This window comes from Rhinatrema bivittatum, chromosome 1 (genome assembly GCF_901001135.1).
Source record: "Rhinatrema bivittatum chromosome 1, aRhiBiv1.1, whole genome shotgun sequence".
In the NCBI taxonomy this organism is placed as follows: domain Eukaryota; kingdom Metazoa; phylum Chordata; class Amphibia; order Gymnophiona; family Rhinatrematidae; genus Rhinatrema; species Rhinatrema bivittatum.
Window position 1 is genome coordinate 774578333 of NC_042615.1, and position 25178 is coordinate 774603510.

Sequence of the window (25178 nt, forward strand, 5' to 3'; positions counted from 1 at the left end):
ATCTAATCAAATCTTCACAAGAGAGCACTGTTCTGTTTGTATGTCTCACTTTGAATGTCAAAGTGACCCCTAACCTCTACACTAATACCCAAACCTCACCTTGAGTTACTAGATGGGCCTCCCATAGAGATATAAATACCTATCTAGTGTGAGGGCATTATGGCTAGTCTCTCTCTCTCTCTCTCTCTCTCTCTCTCTATATTAGTAAACATGGTCCCCCAGTGGTTGTATGTAGGAAATACCACAATTCTGGCACTTATCTCAAAGTGCAAAAAAGATATCACCATTTGTAGTAACTTAGCACTTCACATAGGTGTAATTGCAATAAAACACACCCATTTTGATAAATCCAGGCCTAAGTTTGCTTTGAAAATTACCAATGTAAAATAAATCCACTCACATGGAGTTACATTTACTATAGTTAGTTTTACTATGAAATTTATACTTTATCAAGATAATTTTCCAAGCCAAATGTTTATTTATATTCTGCCTTTTCAGAGGATTATATTTAGGTGCTTGCTATTTCTCTGACTCAAGAGAACTCACCATCTAAATTTTTACCTGTGGCAATAGAGTTGGATTGAGTGGGAATTGAACACTGGTTTATCTAGCTTGCAGCCTACTACACTAACCACAAGGCTACTCCTCTACTCCCTGTAAAAGCCTTTGAAAATTGCTACTATTGATGCTATTGAATCATCAATAGTTTTTTACATGCCTTAAGTGCATTTAAGGGGAGTAAATGGGCTTTTGAAAATTGCTACAATAGTATGTTACATTTACATTTTCCTTAAAATATTACTCTGTTAGGAGAAAGATTTCATAAGGATTAACACATATAAAACTGGGCTTTATGGGCCTAAATGGGCTTTTGAATATAGCCACTTTTATGTAAGCAACTCTTTTGAAAATTCACTCCATATGGCTGAATTATCAAAAGGTTTTATGCCCATAAATTGGCTTTTTTAACATTTAAGCATGTATATTCTCAGAAAATTACCTCCACATTTTTTAAAATAATAAAAGTATGCTCACAAATGAAAATCTCTCCCTATCACACAGAAAGTCTCTTCTGAATGGGGGTAAAAGTGCCCACACACACAGGTCTTATGCTCACACGTTTACCCTCATGTCAGGCGGGCAATTTTATAATGGGATATTTCTGTGGGTAAAGTATTGCTGTACAGGTAGACATTCCCTTTAAAGCTACCCTCTTAGGACTGAATTTTTCAAAGTTATGTATGCCCATGAAATTCAATCTGATGTGCGTAAACCGGTGATATAAATTGGACATGGCACAGTGCATAATAAAATTTGGTGCATACTGATTCCTTGCTGACTTGCTGACTCCAGGCATCAAATTGGACTTATATGCATACTTTTGTATTTTACAAAGTATGAGGCCGTTATTCAGCACTACTTAGCTGGATAATTTTGGACTTATCTGGCTAAATAGTGGTGTTTGAATATTTGGCCACATTCAGTGGCTCTTACTTAGCCAGATAACTATTTATCTGGCTAAATAGGTATCTGTCTAAGTAGTAAGTGAATGGTGGTGTTCCGGGGCATGGCTAACTTAGCCTTATAAGTGGTGATATTCAAACTTATCAAGCTAAGGGGGTCATTCACTAAAGCTTTATCGCGTGCGTTAGGGCCCTAACGCACACGATAAGGCCGTATCGCATGCGAAAAGGGCCTTTTCACATGAGAATACAATGCCAATTAAGGGGAGGGGAGAAGTCAGGGAGGAGAGGGGAGGAGTCGGGGCAGGGGGAGGGAGGAGTTGGTGATGTCTTCGCTGCCGGCGATAATGTTACCAACGTTATCATCAGCAGTAGCGCACCGAATAGCACCTCCTTTAACGGTGGTGCTATTCGGTGCAAAAGCTGGCAGCGAAGACAACGCAGTGGGTGAAGGCTGCGGGCTTTTGCAGGCCTGCCCCCCCCACCCCCCGTTTTCGCTGGATTCATCATTCTGCAATGAATGATTAATCCAGGCCTAAGTTAAGCAGATAGGTTAGACCTGCTCTTGAGCAGTTCTAAACTTAGCTGGATAAGCATATGCAGCTAACTCAAAGTTATCTGGGTGTTTTTTGGGGTTTTTTTGCACCACTGAATATCCTGACTGAGTTGGCCAGATATGTTTATCTGGCTAACTTTCTTAGCAGGTCAGGATACTCTTTGAATACAGACCTATATGTGCATGAGTTCACCTATACAAGTTGTGCTCTTGATAGAACAAGTATAACTTTGTGCAGGTCAGTTTGTGAATGTACCTGCCCTTTAATGCAGAAATTTTCAAAGTGAACTTAGGCACATAAGTTTGCTTTGAAAATTCCAGTGAAGTCTGCACATAGGTATGTGCAAATGTTATTCTGACCTACGCAGCAATAACATTATCCTCCCTATATTTTGGAGGCAGAACATCTGTATTTGCCCAGATATCTAACATAGCATTCAGAGAGCATGTAAAAGATGTTATAAAATCTTCAGCAAGAAATGCTACAATTGAATGCAGCATTTTGGTTGAGATATCCGTGTAAATGTTAGACTAAGTATATGTATCATTTATTTGTTTTCTTTGATCCATATGATGCTGTACTTTTCTAACAGATAAATCTAAGATTTTGGAGCATCTTCTAACTCAGGGTTGGCCAACTCTTGTTCTCAAAAGCCACAAACATGCCTGGTTTTCAGGATATCCACAATGAATATCCATGAGATAGATATGCAAACAATGGGGGCAGTGTACAGAAATCTATCCCATGGATATTCATTCTGGATATCTGGAAAATCAGAATTGTTTGTTGCTCTTAAGGACAAGAATTGGCCACCCCTGCTCTAATTAGCAGTTTCCCCAGTTTCTTAAAATTTATGAGAGAAGTTGCTGTCAGAATTTTCTTTTTTATATTTGAACATTGTCTTGATGTATCAAAAGCAATGTATAAAACAAGAAAGTCTGAATATGCACATTTTCTATTTAGTTAGTTTTTTTCCATTCTTCATCTTCTTTGGTGTAAATTATATTTATGACAAGCCGTTAAGCCCGTACGGGGCTACATTAAATTTTTTTTCAGTCCATTTTCGAACACAGCACCCTTCTACACTTTTTCTCCCTCACTCCCCCTTCCCCTTGTTCACTCACCCCCTTCCCTCCACTCAGTCTTACTCACCTTCTGTCTCCCACTGCCTCCTTCCCCTCACTCTCACCTCCCTCCCCTTCCCTCAATCACTCCCACCTCTCTCCCCTTCCTTCAGTCACTCCCCACCCTCTCTCAATCCCATCCCCTCTCCCTCAGCCCTCCTCCACTCCCTTTTTCTCTGCTCCACAACTTCTTACCCTTCCACTTACTCACATCCCTCTGTCTCTCACCTCCCCTTCATTCTCTCTCTCCCCTCACTCTTCCCCACCCCCTACCTCCCTCCCTCCCACACACTCACTCCTCCCTTTCCCTCCCTCCCTCTCAGTCCCTCCCTCCCCCTCTCCCTCCCTCCCCCCTCCCTCTCTCAGTCCCTCCCTCCCCCTCCCCCTCTCACTCCCTCACCCCTCCCTCTCACGCCCCCTCCCACTCCCTCCCTCTCTCTCATTCCCTCACCCCTCCCTCTCACGCCCCCCTCCCACTCAGTCCCTCCCTCTCTCTCTCCTCCCTCCCTCTCACTCGCTCCTCCCTCGCTACTGGCCGTCACCATCGCCACCGCTGCGGCCACTCCTCGTCGCCGCCGCCGCTGCGGCCGCTCCTCATCGCCGCCGCCGCTGCCGCTCCTCTTTGTTGCTGCCGCTCCTCATCGCTGCCGCCACCGCCGCGGCCATTCCTCGCCGCAGCCGCTCCTCGTCGCCGCCGCCGCTGCTCGACGCCGCCGCTGCCATGTTGGTAAATTCAGCTGACGCTCGCTGAGACCGACGTGCTTGCCCACACATGCGCAGTAGAGCTGCTCTCTACTGCGCATTTGCGGCATGTCGGTCAACCTTCGTTTATTAGGTTGATATAATTGTTATAATATTTGGAACATATTAATATTGGGGTTAATATTTAATTTGTGACCCACTTGTTCTTCCTTTGGCTTTTATTATCGTGGGTTGCTTTGCTAAACTCTAAGATGATAATTTAGAAAGGAGTGCATGGTCCATACATGTGTATATTAGCACATGAGAAAAAGATTTGCTAGAACATTTAATCATGCGCACACTTGCACCCATATATTTTAAAATACACCAACTGTGCTCCTAATTTTAAGAGATTACTCCAGCACAACTAGCACACATGTCATCCATAGGACGGTTTCGGCTTTTACACATATATGTAAGAGGATTTTAAAACACGCTCATGAGAGCCACTTTCCCAGTTTTCCATTTAGTCCATCACTTTGTCCAGTTAATATTGAGGTCTTTCAGACTCCTCTGTTTCTGTATCCTGCATGCCGCCCAGTTTTCAACAAATTTCTCGCTCATTTCTATAAACCCTAAAATTCGGGATCTACAGACTTGCTCTGTAGGGAATATCCCAATTCTTGCTAACAGGACAAGCAGCTAAAATGGACTTTTTGACATCAGAAAAAAAATGGACATTTATTTATTTATTTATTTATTTTATTTGTTTTTATATACCGGTGTTCGATTTACATAGCAATTTACATATCAATTTAGGGAGGAGCACTGGCGCCATTTTTAAAGATGGCCGGCGCCATCTTTAAAAATGGCACCGGCTGTCCAGTGCTCCTACCATGTGACAGGGGCCAGCCAATGGCACGGTTACCCTGTCACATGGTAAGGGCAAAGGGCCATTGGCGCCATTTTTATTAGTGGCAGCCAACGGCCCGAGAGCAGGAGATCGCTCCCGGGGCCCACTGGACCACCAGGTAATTTTAAAACGTTTTTTTTGGGGGGTCGGGAGGGTGGTGGAGGCTAAGGGAGTGGTTTTAAAGGGTTGGGTGGGTTTTTTGTTTATTGGCCGACAGCCCGAGCATGAGAGAACGCTCCCGGGACCCCGCTGGACCACCAGGTAATTTTAAAACATTTTTGGGGGGTCGGGAGGGTGGTGGAGGCTAAGGGAGCAGTTTTAAATGGTCGGGGTGGGTTTTTAGGTTGTGTCCTAACTCCCGTTAGTGTGCACTAACCCAATTAATGATTTTTTCACGATAAATCAGTGGAATTTCTATTGTATCGCACTCTTTAAAGATTAATGACGATTTAAAAAATATCGGACAATATTTTAAATCGTCAAAAAATGATTCACATCCCTAATAATTAATAATAGTGTGAGGCAAGGGAATAGATGGTATAAATAGTGGTATAGTAGCAGTAATTGGCATTAGAGTAACAGGGTAATATTGACCTGTTTGACTATGGGCAGCCAAATGCAGAGATGAGAGAGAGACTTTGCAGTTGCTATGTATGTGACCAAACTGGACAGATTTATAGGCCCTTCCAGCTTAGCTGGAGCCAAAAGGTCAAGACAAACACAAGGACAATTTATCCGCCAAGCCTTCCCTTAAGATCCAATATTTCTACATACATCTCAAACAGACTCAGCCCAATTGGCTAGACTCTCGGTCCAGCCCCAGTATATACATATGTATTCTACCTCTAGTTTTGCTTTCCTTTTACTTCCTGGCTACTCTAGCCCCCAAGTTTAATCTCCCTGTTATATGGAACTGTGCTTTGGCCTTCCTGTTATATGGTTATGTTGTTAATCCCTAAGATCCATGTAAACCAGTTTGATATGAATCTTGTTTGGTATAGAAAAAGGTTAAATAAATAAATAAATAAATAAATAATGTGTGAATCTGCACAACCATAATGCTAGGAGCCTCTTTTTATGGCTCTAAGGCCAATCTGAGAGCAGATTTATCAGTGCACTCTGATTGAACAACTGGAATTCATCAGGCTGGCCACTTGATGAACCTGAAGAAAGAAACAAATGACTTGGAGAAAGGGCAAAGAAACAGCCAATTAAAATTATGCTTTTACCTGACTATGCATGAAGCTGCTGAATTATGGATAGCTAAGCCCTTAAAAGCAGTGGGGTGCAAACACTCAGGGTCATTGTTGGCCGCTTGTTATCCATCAAAAATAGATGACCCATCCGAGTACTGTTGCCCCCCCCCCCCCCGGTATCAGCTGCTGAGAGAAGGACCGATCCCCTCCGAGGTGTCCCTGAGTAGAGGAGCCGAACGTACCTTGTTGCTGGCGATTGACAAGGTAAAGCTCTTCTCAGCTCTGGTTGCCATTGCTGGGGGAACAGATCCTACCACCTCAGAATTTGGAGGTCCAGGCCACAGAGAACAGATAGATCTGAAGTCCAAGTCGCTGGAGAGAATTTAAGCAATCCCTACTAGTGGGTCAGAAAGATAGGGAGGCCAATATTCAGTTGGCCATTTAAGGGCTAATTTTAAAAGCCCTGCACATGGGCAATCCAGGAGATATGCGCATGACCGGAACATGGGCATGCCACGTGGATCTTAAAAAGCCTGCATCCATGTGTGAATCTCTCGGAATGTGAATATACTAGGTAAGACGAAAAAGGGGTGGGCTGGGGCGAGGCATGGGCAGGGAATAGGCAGGCCGGGATAGCGCCATTAAGGCACAGTCCCACAAAGTATGCACCTGGATCTAAGGAATGTATAACCTGCTGCTTCTACGGACTGAGAGTTAGTATGAAAACAAAAACATCTAGGATAGTCAGCAGGGTTCTAGGGGTCAGGCTGGGTAAGGTAAAAAGAAGGCAGGTTAGTTAGGGGGTTTAGGAATTTCGCTCATTTACAGGAACTGGGAAAGGGACCTATCATGTTGGCATGCGTACTTACTAAAATCCCACCCTTACGTGATCAAGAAAGGGATTCAAGCACACATGTCGCACATCAATGTAAAATCGTGTACGCATGCTATAAATATCGGTGTGTCCATGTGCGCATGCCAGCAAGCATGCGCACATGGATGCCCATGTGCGGGTCTTAAAATCTACTTTTTAGTGAATAAGTTATCCGGCTAACGTTAGCTGGATAACTTGCCCTTAATATTCAGTTGGAGAAACGTTCCACTGAATATCCCCGATTAAAGTTATCCCACTAACCATAGCCAGATAACCTTAAACATAACCGGATATTCTTTTGAATATCACTGGTTTTGTATACAATTATTCAGCTATGGCTAGCCATATAACTTTAGACTTAACTGGACATATTCAAAAAGAATATATCCAGTTAAGTTCTGCTCCATTAAAAAAAAACAAAACATTGTGGCCTGTCCCCTGTGTCCTTCCCACTTGAGTTGCAAAGGCCTTATGGGGCTTAACTAGAGCCCTCCCCCCCACCACCACCACCACCAAAATGTTCCTTTTAATGTAAAAAAAAGAAATTGGTGCCGGGAGTCCCCCTTCCCTCTCCCCACCCCCTGCTCAGCCTTCCCTTTATTCTTCAAAAATTTCAATTTTGCAGCATCCAGATTCGCCCTTTCCCTCCAACACCCACCCCAGCCCTTTCCCTTCTCTCCCTCCCAGCCATGTACCTTTATTTCAAGTTGGTCTCCAGGATTGCAGTAGCCTCCTACCGCATTCCGGGACTGGAACTTCTGGGGACGCCTCTGCTGTTGCCGGTTAAGTCTAAAGTTATTCCGCTACATGAGGCCAGATAACTTTAGACTTGCTTCCAAGCAGGGCTAAAGTTATGCGGATAACTTAGCTGGATATATGTGATATTTGGCTGAGTTAGCCAGATAATGGGACCCCTCCCTGAAATGCCCCCAAAACACCCCTTTTATATCTTGCTAAATTATAGCCAGATAACAACATATCCGGCTATAATTAGCCAGGTAATAGGCTCACTCTGCTGTTTAATCCATTTACAAGGAAAACTTGTGAGTTATCCATCTAATTGGCTTTTGAATATCTACCCCAGGCTTTTAGCATTTGTATGCAAGTTTCTGCTAGGGGCAGTGATGCTAGCATTTACTCTGTAATCAGAGAGTCTGATTCTAAAGCCCAAATTTTCAAAGCTTGGTTGCGCGCAAAAGCCAGGGGATATGCATGTGGTCAGGCCATGTGCGCCAAACACATTTTAAAAATGGCCCGGGGTCTGTGAGGGGTAGGGGCCAAATGGGACAACGCTATTAGGCCCTGTCCTGGGGAATGGAGGAGCGAGTAGGTTCTAAAACAAAAAACATTACGATAGCTAGGGTAGGTTTATTGGTCGAGGAAGAGAGGGGAAAAGGGAAGAAGGCTAGGTAGGGGGATAGGAAAGAAGCCTCCTAGTCCATTCCTGTTATGAAATCACCATGTCCATGTGCGCATGCCAGGAACCGCGTGCACATGGATGCACGACCTTTGAAAATCCACCCCTAAGTGAACAGTAATAATTTAATTGTTTGTGTGTTCCTTGATGAAGTATTAATCCTAGCCCTGTCTAACTTAGAAATAAAGCACTGGTATCTATTTATCACAACGTTTCAAATTGTTAAACCACTCACAGCAACAAACAAGCATTTTTTGAATATTCATATATTTGTAGGACCTCTGATCTACATGAGAATGTTATGTTATACAGACTCACTTGTTGTATACAGGTCCAAATTTGATTTATTTATAGAAAAAACATTTTTTGTATGTTTTTTAATTTATTTAAAAACATAGCAAGACCCTATGCCTTCAACTTAATTAGAAATGTCAACATTATAAGTGTGAAGACTGAATAAATCCTTCAAAATAAGAGACTGATTTGTAATTTCTTTGAATCTTATTTCCTACAATCGCAAGTCCCGAAGGTATACTTAGCTTTTGAATGTCCTCAATGTCCCATTCAAAAGCTAAGTATACCTTCGGGACTTGCGATTGTAGGAAATAAGATTCAAAGAAATTACAAATCAGTCTCTTATTTTGAAGGATTTATTCAGTCTTCACACTTATAATGTTGACATTTCTAATTAAGTTGAAGGCATAGGGTCTTGCTATGTTTTTAAATAAATTAAAAAAACATACAAAAATTTTTTTTTCTATAAATAAATCAAATTTGGACCTGTATACAACTAATTATGCTTGTTAACCCCTTAAAATCATAAATCAACCAATAACAGAATTTTAAAACCATTCCGAGGGCTTTCACACTTTTCAGCCTGTCCTTCAGGTTATTTTCCCTGGGTTCATCAAATATTCTCTTGCTGGTCTACCCCATACAGTTGGCCCCTTTGGGTTTGAAGAGTGACCCAGCAAGTTTGCTGTATCACTAGGGAGCCCCTTACAGTTGGCTGCCACAGTTCTCCAACTGAGCAAATATATATCCTACATGACTTGATGATTTATGTGATTATTAATACTGTATTGATGACATGTGACCTTATGTGTTAATTATATAAATATTCTCCAGTACAATAATCAAATATATCATTGAACACATTTTGATGAAAAACACTATTGGCTCAAATTGTTGCTAAAGCCGGCTTTTGAAGACCAAGTCAATTGCTATGGACAATGCACATTTCCTGCATAAATAAGACACACGCATCAGAAAATAGCCATAATATAATATGATATAATATAATTTTTTTCTGCATGTTTCTTCCATATATTTATGAGATATGCCACAGCTATAGCACTCTGAGATGCACTCCTTTTATTCTGTTGGAAAGAAAAGTTCTGTTTTAATTGTTGAATTTGTTATACATACCTGCTTCATAGGTTGTTGCATGTGCAGTCATACTCCAAGTACTTGATCTTTTCCCTTTGGTTACCATGACAGAGAATTCATACATAGTGTTAGGCTTGAGGCCTGTTGCAGTATGACTCAAAGCAGTTGTATCAGCAGACTACACAAAAAAAAAAAAGCAATCAAAATGATTGGCTGGTGATAGTTTGAAAACACAAGACTGATATCTAACAAGATAAGTTACCTAAAAAGTACAGTCAAAAACAAAGCACGCCATATTGATGTCAATGTATTCTCAATATTTCCAAAGAGAACTATGTTAAGTTGGCAAATCCAAAAGATGTTGGTATTATTTGTAAGTATCATACGTCTTGAAACTTGGATATCCCACATGGCACTACTCCATTAAGTCGGTTTGATCCTCTGATTTTATTATACCTTGAAAATAGGTCCCAATCAAAACACAGGGGATGTACTGAGCTACAGAATGAGATATCATGAGCTACATGCTCCATTTTCTGGCAGTAACAGTAGTAGCGAAAGAGTCAGAAGTGATACTCCACACAAATGATTGGAATAGTCCAAGTTGATTACTGTATGATGTCACAAATGGCATCAAACATTCACCCACAGGTGAATCAATCTAATCTCCTCAGCTGAGGTCATATTTTACTATTTTTCATTAAGGATGCTTCAAAGGGAACTATTTGGAGATTGCTTAATGATAAGTAAAAATATCACTCTAATAGAGTAACCTTTAATTGATTTGCATGGGAGTTTCTGAAATATTGTACACTATACATGAGTATGGCTTTCATACAAATATCATTTTATGGTGATTTATAGCTCCCTGTGATATTCTGGTCAATGCACTTGTTACAATTGCTGACTGGAGGATCCCGCGTCAGCTGCTCTCACCTCCCGACTTCGGCCTGGTAAAGTGGCCCTGGGCTCCCTGGCTGCAGCTGCTAGCTGCAACCATCTCCGGACTGCTCAGCTGCTTTCCTGCTCCTCTGGTGGTGCAACGGGCCCTCCTTGGCTGAGTGGCCTCCACCACGCCACTGCGCCACACGTGGCCACCTCGGTGGCGATGATGACAATGCCTGGGCTGGGCATCCCCCTAGGTGCGCGCACACGTGCACAGCACACGTGCACAGCATCTCCGCAGATTTAAATAGCCCACAGCGGGAATCCTCCCACAGCCCCACCTGATGACTTCTACAACTCCTTCCTATATAAGGCAAGCTCTGACAGCCAAAGCTTGCCTTGGGAAAAAGATCCCTTGCTCTCTTCAAGCTGCATTCCTGTTTCCAGCATTCCTGTTTCCAGTTTCCCTGCCTCCTGGTTGTTCCCCACCTTGAACGGACCTTTGACCTCTGACCTTCTGCCCAGTCCTGACTACGAGTATCACCGTCAGCCTCTGACCCTCTGCCTGGACATGACTATGAGTATTGCCTGGATGCTTCCCCGCAGGATCTTCTATGCAGAGGATCTTCCACGTGGGATGGTATTGGCAAAGCTCCAGCTAGCCTCTGCTTCCTGTCCAGCCTCACCTGCTGATGGAGGGGGCTTGGGGGGGGGGGGGGTTTCCCCTTCAGGCAGTGCCAACTCCTCCTCAGTTCAAGGGTCCACACTCACAACAGCACTAAAGGGCTCTATTTCCAGTGGTACAAGGGGAAAACAACATGGACTCTCTTCTTAGCAGTGTTGCCTCTTGCACTATAGATTCATTTTATTCCTGCAACATTGTATCACTGTCACCTGTCAAATAGTAAAAGTTTAATTGGCAATGTCCTTTTGAGCATCAGCGCCATGTTGAGATGCATGTAGTTGAATTTAGAGGTTGTTTGTATAAGAATACATTTTTTCAATATGCAAATATTTTGACTATTCTTTACTATTTTTAATTGTTATTTTTTTTCTATATTTTGTGACTTCTGAGTCAGGTGCTGTCAGTGAATGCATTCTCAATATTTCATGATCCAAGATTGGGTATTCAGAATGGTTTACTAGTGGCCTCATGGATTGGCCTTTATGAACAAGGATTTGCTCAGCTCTAACAATCCAGATAGTGATTGAGATAAGTATTTTTAAAGCATTGAGATTTTTTTTCACATTTTGAAGATATTTTTCATTCTATTGTCAGTCTAGTGTTATACAGTACCAAAATAGTTTAATTTATTTTGTGGACAAGTGAATTAATGAGTACAAGTGTATTTTTCTGATACTGCTTGTGGCCCATTGTGAGACAAGAGGTAATGGATTAGATATTTTAAACACAATATTTGATGCTGAGTCCACTAGTTTAACAAACATTATAATACATGAGGAGATCGGTTAATGCTAACCGGATGTGGTTTATATTTGGTCACCTCTTTTGGTTTTTTGTTTTGTGTGCCAGATAGTAAAAGAAAAAAAAACAAAATAGGAAATCACCTTGTATTTAGCACTGGTAGAATAACTGGTCCTCCATCGAACAGTGTAAAAACGAATTTCAGTTGTCTTCTGGTTCTTAGGGACAGAGTTGTCTGCCCAGCTGACCCTCACTGCATCATGAGTAAGCGCAACAGCCTGGACACCTACGGGTGGGAGCATGGGGGTGGAGATATCTGGGACTGAGGTAGGGAAATCATCAAGCAAAGGATAAAAATCAGCTTCTAAGGGATCAATGGGATCTGGGGTCAAAAAAAAACCCATCAAATGAACATACCAGAATGAAAAACAAAAAAAGCGGAAGCAAATGCACATCATGGTGAGTTAAATGTAAAATGAGGGCAATAATGATGAGAGAGGGCATGAGAAGAACAGAAAAAAAACACACCATTAATTCAGAATGAAATATATCAATAAGTTAGACATATGCTACACTCGGTTACAAAACTAAAATGTGATCATTTCTTTTTCTCAAACTGCATGCTTTGCCTTTGCTGGTCTAGCTGAAGATGATTTTAAAGGGATTCAATTTATGTTTTCTTAAAATATTTTTTATATTGCAATAAGAAAAAAAAAATAGCACATAGATGATCAGTAATGAGATACACCTAGAAATTCTTACAAATTTGATTCATACTGTATACAGCCCCCAACACACATGTTGTCCCTTGACTTTAATTCTCTTATTTCTTTACTTTTAAAATATATACTACTCTAAATGGTAAACAGCATGGGGCATGGATAAGATGCACTAAACATTTTCCCATATAAACAAAAAGAACCCAAATCCTTCACTACATGTGATCATGTATGATTACTATATATATTTTTTTTTGCATATGCCTTTAATACTCGGCTTGTTGAATGTCTACTTTGGTATTGTCAGATAAAAAGGAAATGTGTTTTGCATTCATCCTGCATAAAAATTAATCTTTTGTTACTGACAATCAAAGAATGAAAAACCTTATTCTGTATTTCAATAGTGAATAGGTACAAGTTGATTGATTATTTGGGAGCAGGAAATGTCCTAGCAACATAAATAAACTTGCAATGTTACAGCCCTAGTAATCTTCAGTTTGAATAAGTCTAGAGATGAAGCATTGTTATAGGACAATGCAAGGGGATCCAAAGAAAGCACACAAAGGTAATTTGAACTAGGGTGCTTCAGTTTATAAGAAACTAATTGTTATCTTCAGAAATTTTGTTTACAAGATAGAAATCATTAAGAAAGATTGCCCAGATCAGCTGAAGAGAATTTAATTTTAACTGTTAATTTTAATCTTTTTCACCCTGGCAGAAAGATTTAATTCCAGCAACATTTTAATTCACATTACCAAGCAGTTGGGACTTGTAGTTTTGCATTCATCAACTGGAATAATCAGAAATACATGGCCTATACTATAGTGCTTTGCAGAATAAAATCAAACATTACCGCTATCCTTAAATCACCTTGAGGAATTGTTTGATTTCACACTATGCCACTGTCTATTTTATTGTTCATGAAGTCTGCTAATACAAGAGGTAGGAAGACAGAAAAATAGTCCCAACTCTCTTAGGTGCTATCAAGTTGATCTGAAAGAACTTCCAAACTAACCTTGACATGCTGCCTATATCTGTTCCACTCCCATGTCCGACGAAGCAGATATTTTTTGACTTAATGCAAGTAACTTGCAGTAAGAGATTAAAATCATAACTAACAGACTGACTTATGAATTAGGTTCATTCCTGACACTAACCCCCAAGAGGACTAGAAACTGAAAACTTGCAGAGGTTTCATCATTATGAGTTATAATGTAAGATTGCCCACCCTTCTCTGTCCTTCTCAGAGTCCCCACTGATGTCCTAGAAAAATTGGTGTGGATGGGACACAAACAAAATTATTCAAAACAAACACAGTGACCTATCTCATAACTTTTTCCTTTGGAAAGTAGGCAAAAAATGTGAGAACTACTTCCAGGTCTGCATTACAAAACACGAAAGGCATTTAAACACATACAAAAAAAAGCAGATGAAAGCTTGTGCTACATTCACAAATGACAGCTGTATCAAAAAGATCTCAGTCATTTATAAATTATGCAAATAAAAGGATAACGATTTAATGAACTCATTTTCCTCTATTAGAGACCCTAGTGCCTCCTTGCTAGCGCGACCCCCTAATTTGTGTATTGCATGGCTCCCCCCCCCTTGCGGGCGCCATGCATGCGTTAAGAAAGCGAATGCTGAGAAGTCAGCGCCCACTTTCTGCGAATAATATTGTATCAGCCATGCTGGCAGGTGGGAATAGGCAGTGATTGTAGACATAGGGAGATCCTGCACAATAATAGGGGATAAACCTTTTTTTTTATTGTGACAGTTTTAATATGGAGCTCATTAAATACCATGGCAGCAGAGAAATCCAATGTGTGAAAATATTTACTGTGCAAACAAGTTTGGAAAGGTTCTCTGTGATACACTTAGTAGCCCATTTTCAGAACAATTCAAGGAACAATTCTATTAAATGCAACCTGAATTAAACCTACTCAGGTGACATTTTTCAAATTCAAGCTTTCTGGTCTTTTCAATATACATCTGACAGGTTTGCAATTGCAAAAGCATATGCATTGAAAAATTGAGCTTTACAGAAGTTCCTACAATACATTTTCCCCCAAGAAATGCCTAGACAAAATTGCAATTTTACTTACTAAATTGCAAACAAAAGTTTTCCTTACGCTTGGCTGTAATACTGCTGCATTCAGTACCATAATTGCTAAAAGTGAAGGTGAGTGCTATGGTTCAGCTGCAATGTTGAACCCAATGCAGAATATCCATGCTTGATTCTGCTGTCCATCATGGGGAGCAGAATGTGGCCACATCATAGAGATCGCACATTAACAGTTCCTTTACAAAACCCAAATATGGCAATTAGCTTAAGTCCTTAGATAAGTACTTTTTCTCTCTAGTGTCCAACATCATTTTTTACCTCAATGCCTGCCTCCATAATTTCTGAGGTTATACAATATGGGGTAGATTTTATAAGATTTTATAAGATACGCGCGTAGCCGCGCGTATCTTATAAAATCTGGGGTCGGCGCGCGCAAGGAGGTGCACATTTGTGCAACCTGCGCGTGCCGAGCCCGGCGCGCGTTGCCTGTTCCCTCCGAGGCCACTCCGAAAATCGGAGCAGCCTCCAAGGGAACTTTCTTTCCACCCCTCCCCCCGCACCTTCCCCTCCATTCCCCTACCTAACCCACCCCCCGGCCCTATCTAACCCCCCCCCCCCCACCTTTGTTGCTAGATTTACGCCTGCCGAAAGGTGTAAATCTGCGCGCGCCAGCAGGCTGCTGATGCGCCATCACCCGACCCGGGGGCTGGTCCGGAGGCCTCGACTACGCCCCGGGCCGGCGCCACACCCTCGGTCCAGCCCCAAACCGCCCCCTGACCCCGGACATGCCCCCTCCCCGCCCATTTTACGTAGCCCCGGGACTTACGCGCGTCCCGGGGCTCTGCGCGCACCAGCGGCCTATGCAAAATAGGCGCGCCGGCGCACGAGTGCCCTGCGCGCGTAAATCCAGCCGGATTTACGCGCGCAGGGCTTTTAAAATCCGGCCCTATGTTTGCTCTTAACTAGAAAGGTTTCTCATTCTTTTGTTTTGTTTTTTTGTCTCTGGTTTAAAAGATTATCTGTAAGGCTAGATTGGTGGCTCATGCAGGTTATCCCTAGTTAAATCCTCAAATTGGGTTTTCTGCTCCCTAGGACTTGGGCTGGGGATGCTACTAAGGCAGCTTCTGGAAGGAGAGAGACCTGTGGTCATTGATGAAAAGTGACACCTAATAGGCTGATTCAGGGCCCATGGAAGAAAACCTTGTGCATGGACGCAGACTAGGTATGTTGCGAGGGGAAATAAAATAGGAGTCAGAAAAGATCCCCAGGTATGAAGGCTCACAATGCCAGGATCCCAGCCCCAGTTTGGATTGAGATGAAAGTCCAAAGGATCAGGAGAAACCTAGTGGGCCAAAAAAAGATTTATCAAGATCTCTACATATTCAGTCTGTCAAGGGTCTTATACAGTGGACAAATAACAGCCTTTTACTTTCAACTCTGTTTAATGCACAGTAACGTATGTTGAACTTTGCCTTTGACTACTTCTATTTGGTATATTATGCATTCATTAGTTACCGTACCTACTTTCCAGGAGGTTGTGTTTTAACCTATACCCATTCGTATTAATCATGCTGCAGTGATACATGTGCTAATCTAATTACTACTAAGCATGACTAGTATAACTCTTTGTAGCTGGGTTCCCTAAAAAACAGATTCAAAGATGTCAGATTATCTAAAATACAATAGCTCACTATCTTCTTAATCTTTGCTCTTTCAACCATATTATGATGGTCATAAAAAGACTTCACTGGCTTCCAGTTGATCTCTGGAGTAAGTGAAAATTTTATCTTTACATTTTCAAAGCTTCAGATATCTTCGTGTTGGCTCATACTTCATCAAAAACACTCCATTCTCAGAATGTATTCCTGGCAAAACTCTCTTTATGTGATGTATTGGCCCAGAATCATTAGAATATATTTTAATGCATTTGCTCTTGGTTATGAAACTCTATTCCTAAAGAGTTGCATTTAGCAAATATGTATTTATATTTTACAGAATCTATTCAAACCTGATTTTAGTACTGTTTTTATGTAATTTTATTGTGGATCATAATAAGGTGAATTGTGCGTGTAAAAATGAGCACACTGGGCCGGATTGTAATATCTACGCCTCCCCTCCCTTCCCCTATCTAACCCGCTCCCCAGCCCTACCTAAATCCCCCCTACATTTGTTTTGATATTTATGCCTGCCACAGGCAGGTATAACTTGCATGCGCCGGCCGGTTGCCGGCGCGCGATCCCCCGGCACAGCCGCTGTGCTGGAGGACTCAGTCCCGCCCTCGGACCAGTGCCCCACCCACGCTCCCACCCCCTTCCAGCCCCTTTTTCAAAGCCCCGGGACAAACGCGAGTCCCGGGGCTTGTGCGTGTTGCCGGGCCTATTCAAAATAGGCTCAGCGCACGCAGGGCTTTTAAAATCTGCCCCACTGCATGCAAATAGTGCATATTCGTGCAAGTGGTATTTTATAAAACTCAAACATACACACGCAAGTAAAGGTGTCTGAATAAACATGCTCATATAAAAAAAAAGAGATGGGCTGGAGCATTCTGGGGTGGGGTGACTGTTATTTACACTAATAAGGTACTATTGTATAACCTGTGACAGTGACTCACATATGACTGCTACCTGTGCATAATTTCACCAGATAATTAGCTGGGGTAAGTCAGAATAGAATTCTTTATAACCAAATATTGGCTGGATGAGGGGGTCTCAGTAAACTGGGGAGAGCTCAGGCTGAAGTACCGGGGGGGGGGGGGGGGGGGGGCTTGATGACCTAGAGATAGATTAGGCAAACTGGTGGACTAATTGATAAAACATGTAATTTCCTTCAGACACGCATGTTATAAAATTTAATAATTTACACATTTAAAAAGTTGACTGTAATGGAAGTGAGTCCTTATGCTGTGACATAGTTGGCACAGCCTAGCAAGCAAACTTACTAGGCCCATGTTGGGACAGGTTGAGCCGTTGAGTTTCCAGGGACCAGCAGGACTTAGATGAGTGTCCCTAAAGGCGGTCAGAAAGTGAGAGTACAGGGACAGGCTGGGGTCAGGGCAGGCAGGAAGCAAAGCATAATGAGGTCCATGGCAGAGGTCAGTGGCAGGTGGCAAGCAAGAGAGTAGTACAGCTTCATAGCAAGGATCAATACCAGACAGACAAGCAAAGGATCAGGACTGAGCAAGGCTGGAAGTAAGGTAAGGTGAACTGGAATAGACAAGGCAAGGGTGATGAGGCAAGGCAGGCAGGACAAGGAAAAGGAGGCTGGATGAGGCAAGGCAGGATCAGGAACTCAGGCAGGATCAAGAACCAAGGAAATATCAGGTACTCAGGAGCAACACGCACTGCAAACAAGCAGGAGGACCAGTTGTGAGGCAAGGCTAAGGGGCAAGGCTAGGGATCATAGCTGAACCCTTTATACCCAGTCAGTGTGACATCATCAATGCATGCTGACAGTCTGGTTTCCTGCCACAGAGTCTTCCTGAGACGCCATGCCATGCGCATGAATGCCTAGGGAACCCAGGATCAGCAACGCTGGCGGTGTTCCTGCTGTGCCAAAGGATGCACAATGTTGGGGAAAGCTGGTGGCGTTTGAGCCGCAGAAGATCTACGCGGGTCCAGGGGAGAGTTGACCGGTCATCAGGCCATCCCAGGCCCACCCATCATTACTCCCAGGCCCACCCATCATTACTCCCAGGCCCACCCATCAGTACTCCCCTTTCTAAGCCCCCTCCCCAGGCCTCTAGGTTTGAGCTTCTGGGGAAAGCGTCAGTTGGACACTTTTATTATCTGGAGGACTTGGAGGCTAGACACAGATTTAAGCAAAAGTCCCAAGTAATATTTGGTTCTGGAAGCATATGAAAGGGTATCAGCCCAATGGTCCTCAGTTGTCTGGATGAATCTTTTGAAGAAATGAAGGTTTGGCACATGAGTTCCTTGGGACATCTATTGAATGAGGACAGTACCTACCCCGGATGGTAGTGGCCTCTACCATCAAGGCATAGGACTTTGAGGGATCCAAGTGGATGGGACCAAGTACTCATAGGAGCTCTGGTTTGAGAAATGTAAAGGTCTGTGTGAATTCAGTCTCCTATGTGGATAATGGTTGGCACTGCTTTTAAGGGGTAGTAGATCACTTGGGAGGTTGTCCGATTTATAAGGCGGCGGGGTCTTGGGTGATTGCATATTGAATATGTTGGTGACTGCTCGGTACTGAGGTGGCAGATCTTGTAGATCAGGCAAGGTAGTCAAGCCAGCATGACCACAGGTAGAATCCAAGTAGAGCAGTGCTCCTAGGAGGAGGAGACCAAGTGGGTAATTTGTAACATTCCCCAATCTATAGTAGATTGGTAAAGTTGGATCCAGGGCAATCCGTGAATGACAGGGTTGATCACTCTGGGTAGTACATAGAATTTGACACATAGAATTTGACACTTTCCTGATGATGACCAGTCTGCATGGTGATGAATAAAGTGATCATGGTCCAGCACCCAGGCAGAGGCTCTCCATAGACTGAGGAGATGGTGTGGGCTGCAGTAAAGGTGGTGGTGGGCCAGTTGTACTGATGAAGCAATGACACCTGGATAAAATTGCCATCCACTGCAGAATCTAGTAAAGACTTGGTTTGAACGATGGTCTCTCTGAAGGTGAGGCAAACAGGTAGCACTGGCTGCGAAGAGGAGACAAATTGCCCTAGGATTACTTCTACAACTATGCCTAAGTTGGAGAACCTTTTTTTCTTGGGGCAGTGGCTGGCTAACTTCCCCTGTGCCACACAGTAGAGACAGAGTTTATGTTGTCACCATGTTTGCTTCTTTTCATTCGAGAGCCAGGATCGACCCAACTGCATGGGTTCTTCAGTGGCAACTGGCATCATGGTGTCCCAGGATAACAGCAAGGCATCCTGGGGTTCTGAGGACAAGCAGATAGGTTGTTGGGATACTCCTTTCTTTCCAGATAGCTCCTGGAACCTCAAATCCACTCAGATGGCCAGGGCAATGAGGCCCTCCAGAGAGGGTGCATAATCTCGGCCAGCCAGCTCATTTTTTATCCTTCTGGCCAGCCATTGCCAGAAGATGGCCATCTGACCATCCTTACCCCAGTGGGTCTTGGATGCTAGGGTACAAAAGTATACCATACTCTTACCCATCTTGCAAATTCCCTGATGAATTTGCAGTAGTTCCCTGACTGTGGATGAGGCATGTCCTGGTTCATCAAATATAAGATGGAATTGTTGAAGAAAGTTATCCAGATTCCTAAGGAGTGGGTCATCAAAGAAGGGACACCCATGCAATGAAAGACCACCCAGCAAGGAGAAGATATAGGTAACTTTAACATGGTCCAAATGGAAGTGGACCATCTGGAGTTCAAACTGTATCTACACTGGTCTATGAATCCTCAGCACTCTATAGGATCACTGAAATACTTGGGAGTAGACAGAACCTGCAGCATAGGCACTGGAATGATGGCAATATGAGAAGTCACTGGAGCAAGTGTAGACATTGGTACCGGTAGTGGGGCCTGCATGGCATCCATAGGACTTGCAAGGCTGTGGAGTAGGCCAGTTACTTGATTAATGAGTTCCTGCTACTGTTGAGCTTGCTGGGCCAAGCCTTGGAGGAGATCCATGAGGAATTTCAACTGCTGATATTGTAGTTGCACCTGGGGTGTCAGCAAGGTGATAGCCTGAGTGGGGAATGGGTCTGCCGAGCTCATGTACTCAGCAACCTGTATTAGAAGTGAGCCTTTGTGCTGTGATGTGGTTGGCACATCCCAACAGGCTAACATATTAGGCCCATGCCGACAGCAGACAGACATGCCCTTAGGCGGGACTGAGCTGGACCTTCATCTATACTAGCCCTGTTCTCCGCAGGTTGAGCCTTTGGATTTCGAGGGGCTGGCAGGACTTAGGCAAGTGTTCCTAGGGCCGGTCAAAAAGTGAGAGTACAGGAGATAACTGAAGTCAGGGCAGGCAGCAAGCAAAGTGCAGTCAAGGTCCGTGGCAGAGGTCAGTGGCAGGAGAAAAGCAAGAGAGTAGTCAGGTCTGTAGCAGGTGTCAATATCAGGCAGTCAAGCAAAGTACTGGGGACAGGCCAAGGCTGAAAGTAAGGCAAACTTGACAAGGAAGGCAGGAAAAGGAAGGCAGGCTGGATGAGACTAAGCAGGATCAGGACTGCAGGAGCAACATACTCTGCAAATAAGCAGGATGACCTGTTGCTGAGGCAAGGCTAGGGAGCGCGGCTGGGCCTTTATACCTAGCCGCGTGATACTATTGATGCATGCCGGTGGCCTGGTTTCCTGTCGTGAAGTTTTCATAAGGTGCAGTGCCATGCGTGCACTTATGGGAGTCCAGGATCAGCAATGCTGGTGGCATACCTGCCATGCTGAAGGAAGCATGAAGGCAGAGCAGGCTGGCAGTGTTTTGAGCCGCAAAAGATATATTCAGCATCCATGGGTGATTTGGCCGGTCATGGGGATATCCTGTGAGTGACCCATCATTACATCAAGTGATAAGGAAAATGTTAGAGTTAAATTTCCTTTTGTAAATGATTAAAATTAGGAGCACAAATACATGCACATTGCAGATGTGTGCCACTTGTCCAGACAAGTCTTAAAAAGAGCAATTTAGCTGGATAAGTAAGCTATCTGACTATCTTACTTATTTGGCTAAGTAGAACTTTTCTTTTACTTATTCTGCTATCTGTCATGAGATGAATTTGCATACTTTAAAGATGCAGTCATTCTAATTTATCTCATGCATAGTCATTATGGATTCCTGAAAACTTGATAGGCTGAAAGGTTCACCAGGATAGATTTGGGAAGCCCTGCTCTAAATCTCAAAGCATTAACCCAAGATGTGTATACCTTGTAGTATCTGTTACAAGCAAATAGCACCCCACATAAAAGTGTGCTCACAAATACATATCAAAAGTGGGCCAAGTGTAAAAGGTTGTGTATTAAGTAAGATAATTAATATCATCTAGTGAAAAAAGTGTGCTATATAATATATATTACAAGCGCTATCACACACCGTATAATCATATACCTGATAAATAGTAGGGTTGTGCATTCGTTTTGAACGCATATGTAAAACGCAACTTATATTTTTAAAAGAGAAAAAAAAGATTTGAGGAGAAACGCATCGCGAGTTCCAACGTATTCAACATAGCTATGTTGAATACGTTGAACCTAAATAAACACTTAAACCCCCCACCCTCCTGACCCCCCCAAGACTTACCAAAACTGCCTGGTGGTCCAGTGTGGAGTCAGGAAGCCATCCCTGCATTCCTTTGCGAGGAGCACGTGACGTCGGCGTCACGTCGAGTGACGCCGACGTCACGTGCTCCTCCGCGCCTCCACTCCCGGACCCCCGTTGGACCCAACCGGAACTTTTGGCCAGTCCAACGGGGAGTTAGGAAGCCATCCCTGCACTTGTCCAACGGGGAGTTAGGAAGCCATCCCTGCACTCGTCTGCGATTTCCTCATGGCGCCGATAGCCTGTGTCACAGGGGCTGCCGTGCCATTGGTCAGCCCCTGTCACATGGTCACCGGCGCCATCTTGTGCTCCTACCACGTGACAGGTAGGTCATGTGGCAGGAGGTCGCTCCGGGACCCCCGTTGGACCCAACCGGAACTTTTGGCCAGCTTGGGAGGGTCAGGAGGCCCCCCCAAGCTGGCCAAAAGTTCCGGTTGGGTCCAACGGGGGTCCCGGAGCGACCTCCTGCCACATGACCTACCTGTCACGTGGTAGGAGCACAAGATAGCGCCGGTGACCATGTGACAGGGGCTGACCAATGGCACGGCAGCCCCTGTGACACAGGCTATCGGCGCCATGAGGAAATCGCAGACGAGTGCAGGGATGGCTTCCTAACTCCCCGTTGGACCACCAGGGAGTTTTGGTAAGTCTTGGGGGGGGATTAAGGAGGGTGAGGGGTTTAAATTTTTATTTAGGGAACTGGTGAACATATGGACAGACCCTCAACTTATGGAATTCTCCATATGTCCATATTGAACGAAATCGACACCCCACGACACCCCACCTCAACGAGTCAACGAAAACTTTTTGCCTGCACATCCCTAATAAATAGCCTTTTAAATTAAATATATATAATCCAATCAAAAATAAAAATCAATCTTTAATCATATTCACCAAAATATGTGTTTTCCAACTCTAACAACTGAAACTTAATAAAATACAAACGACCCAATGAGTCTCAAAATGGAGTAGAACTGATGACAACAATAATGATGCCAAGATTTTGGAAACAAGAATTGCCTGCTCAGGGAAATATCTTCACAACCTTCCACAAACCCCAGCTCAAGTATGCAGACTTTAATCCATGAGACAAATGCCTTCATCCAGGAATCTTTTGGGGGAACCTTAGACACATGTAGAACTTATATCATCTACAAAACGGTGAGCATGTGAGTAATACATCCAATAGGTAGTCAGCTATGAGAAAACCATCATATATATCTCACAAAATGAACACCCAGAAGGAGAGTTAAAAACACCCCATCCCAATAGGCTGATTTGGTCTGCCAACAGACATTCTTGACCGTGACAGAAAAGCTAGGGCTCTTACTTCAGTATTCTGTGACATGTTTAGAACTGAAGAATGTTTTTTGTTTTTTTCATTTAATGGGTAGTTTAGTTTACAAATAACAGGTACAGCGATGGGAGCTACCATGGATCCCGAAATGGCACATTTATATGTTATTAGATAGGAAAGTTCAATACCAGGGAAGAGTTATTAAATCAATAATAATTTGAAAAAGAACCAGTCTCACAAATGAGCTGTTTCATTTATGCACATTTATATAACAACATTCCTATGGACAAATAATCAATGGTGCCGTCATAACAGGAGCAGAAGATTAAGCAGGAGTTTGTACTCCATGGTCCTTGTTTTAATCATTGGCACAAAAATAATCATATTTCTGTAGTTTTAAATGCAATAAAGTCAAAAGCTGGCAATTAAAATATCCAGTGAACTTATCTTAATTAATGTCCAGAAGTACTGGGTTTTTTACTTTGAATGCTATGCAACCTTACAGTAGGAATTCTGAAGTGGAGTATTTTTCATTATTATGATGAAATGCATAGTATTGGATCATTATATTTTTAATTGTTGTCAACTCTAATTTCTGGATCTCTAATTAATTAGATTAACCAGCTTAACTTCCGCTCTGAAGTTACGTATGTATAATACTGTCACTGTTTGTCTCATTTCAGTGATATCAGCCCGTTGGTGAGCTGAAAGGTGTGAAGCTTTGAAAAGTTGACTATTTCCCTGAAGCAGAGGTCTTCCTTAAAACATGGTCCAACTCAGATGTTTACTTTCACAGACTCCTTTCGACATTAATAAAGATAAGTTCACTGAATATTTTAATTGCCATTTTTTGACTTTACAACATCTAAAATTTCAAAAAAAGAGATTCTTTTTTAGTGTCTATGATCAGGGGTGGATTGGCCTATGAAGACCCTTTGCCTGAATTTGACCACAGTTGCCTACTATCTGGATCTGACCCCCTTGCCTAGCCCTGACTATTCTTGCTAGCTTCTTGCCCCGACCTTGGCCTATCTCTGACTCTGTTTGCCTGCTGCCTGCCCTGACACTGGTGTGTCTGTGGACTCTAGTTATCACCACCACCCTAAGTCCTGCTGGCCGCCAGACCCAAAGGCTCAATCTGTGGGAGAGTTTGCTGGTAAAGGTGAAGCTCCAGACAGCCCCGCTACAGAGCGCATTCACCAGCTGCCAATGTAGGCCTCAAATTTGCCCTTGAGACTACAACATAGCACAAAGTGCTCGCACACCACTACCCTTCACTCGCAGGTTCTGAGTGTTTCAAGGCTTTCTTTTACTTCATAAAATATCTTGCAGCAGAAGGTGTTTGTGCTGCTGTTACTGAGGTTACCCCAAAATTTGAAAATGTTAGTTTGTATGATGAGTTGTAAGGGAAAACATCCAATATCCCTTGTAGGGGAAATTTTGATGGATGCAAAGTGTTACAAAACTGGAGGTACAGGGTTTGTATTGAGTTTCTGTCCCATCACATATAGACTCCAGACTTCACACTCATATCCATATTGAAGAGCTGGTTGAATGAGGCTATCAAATAATTTTAATCATAGTTTTACTGGGAAGATGAAACTGGGTGGGCCCTTGGAACTTTTTCTTTTTCTATAATGTCTTTTATAGCCAACTTAAAGGCAGAAGGGTGTGATGAGTGGAAATGTCACTTTGGCTTGCTCCCTCCATACTCAGCTTGCCCCCCCACCCATCTCACCCCTCCCCAAATAATTTTGCCTAGTGATGCCACTGTGTGTGGCTACTGCTCTGTCTGTTCTCAAACCTTCTCTTGTAATGTTTTTCCCATTTCTGGAGGACAGGAGATTCTGTAGAAAGTTTGAAATATGTGAGATTTTGCTGGGTCATTTATGCCAATAAATGCTGTTGTCATTTTTTTTTTGTA

At 43.0% G+C, this 25178-nt stretch overlaps 1 protein-coding gene across 1 annotated transcript in view; it reads right to left on the reverse strand.

Annotated features, from left to right (window-relative positions):
• DCC (DCC netrin 1 receptor) overlaps nucleotides 1-25178 on the reverse strand; it is a 1677934-nt gene that overhangs the window by 280303 nt on the left and 1372453 nt on the right. Inside the window, exons 17-18 of the mRNA XM_029571056.1 lie at nucleotides 12069-12307; nucleotides 9654-9792 (exon numbers count right to left, since the gene is read on the reverse strand). Coding sequence (XP_029426916.1) covers nucleotides 9654-9792; nucleotides 12069-12307 — 378 coding nt within the window. The remainder of the gene's footprint in view (nucleotides 1-9653; nucleotides 9793-12068; nucleotides 12308-25178) is intronic.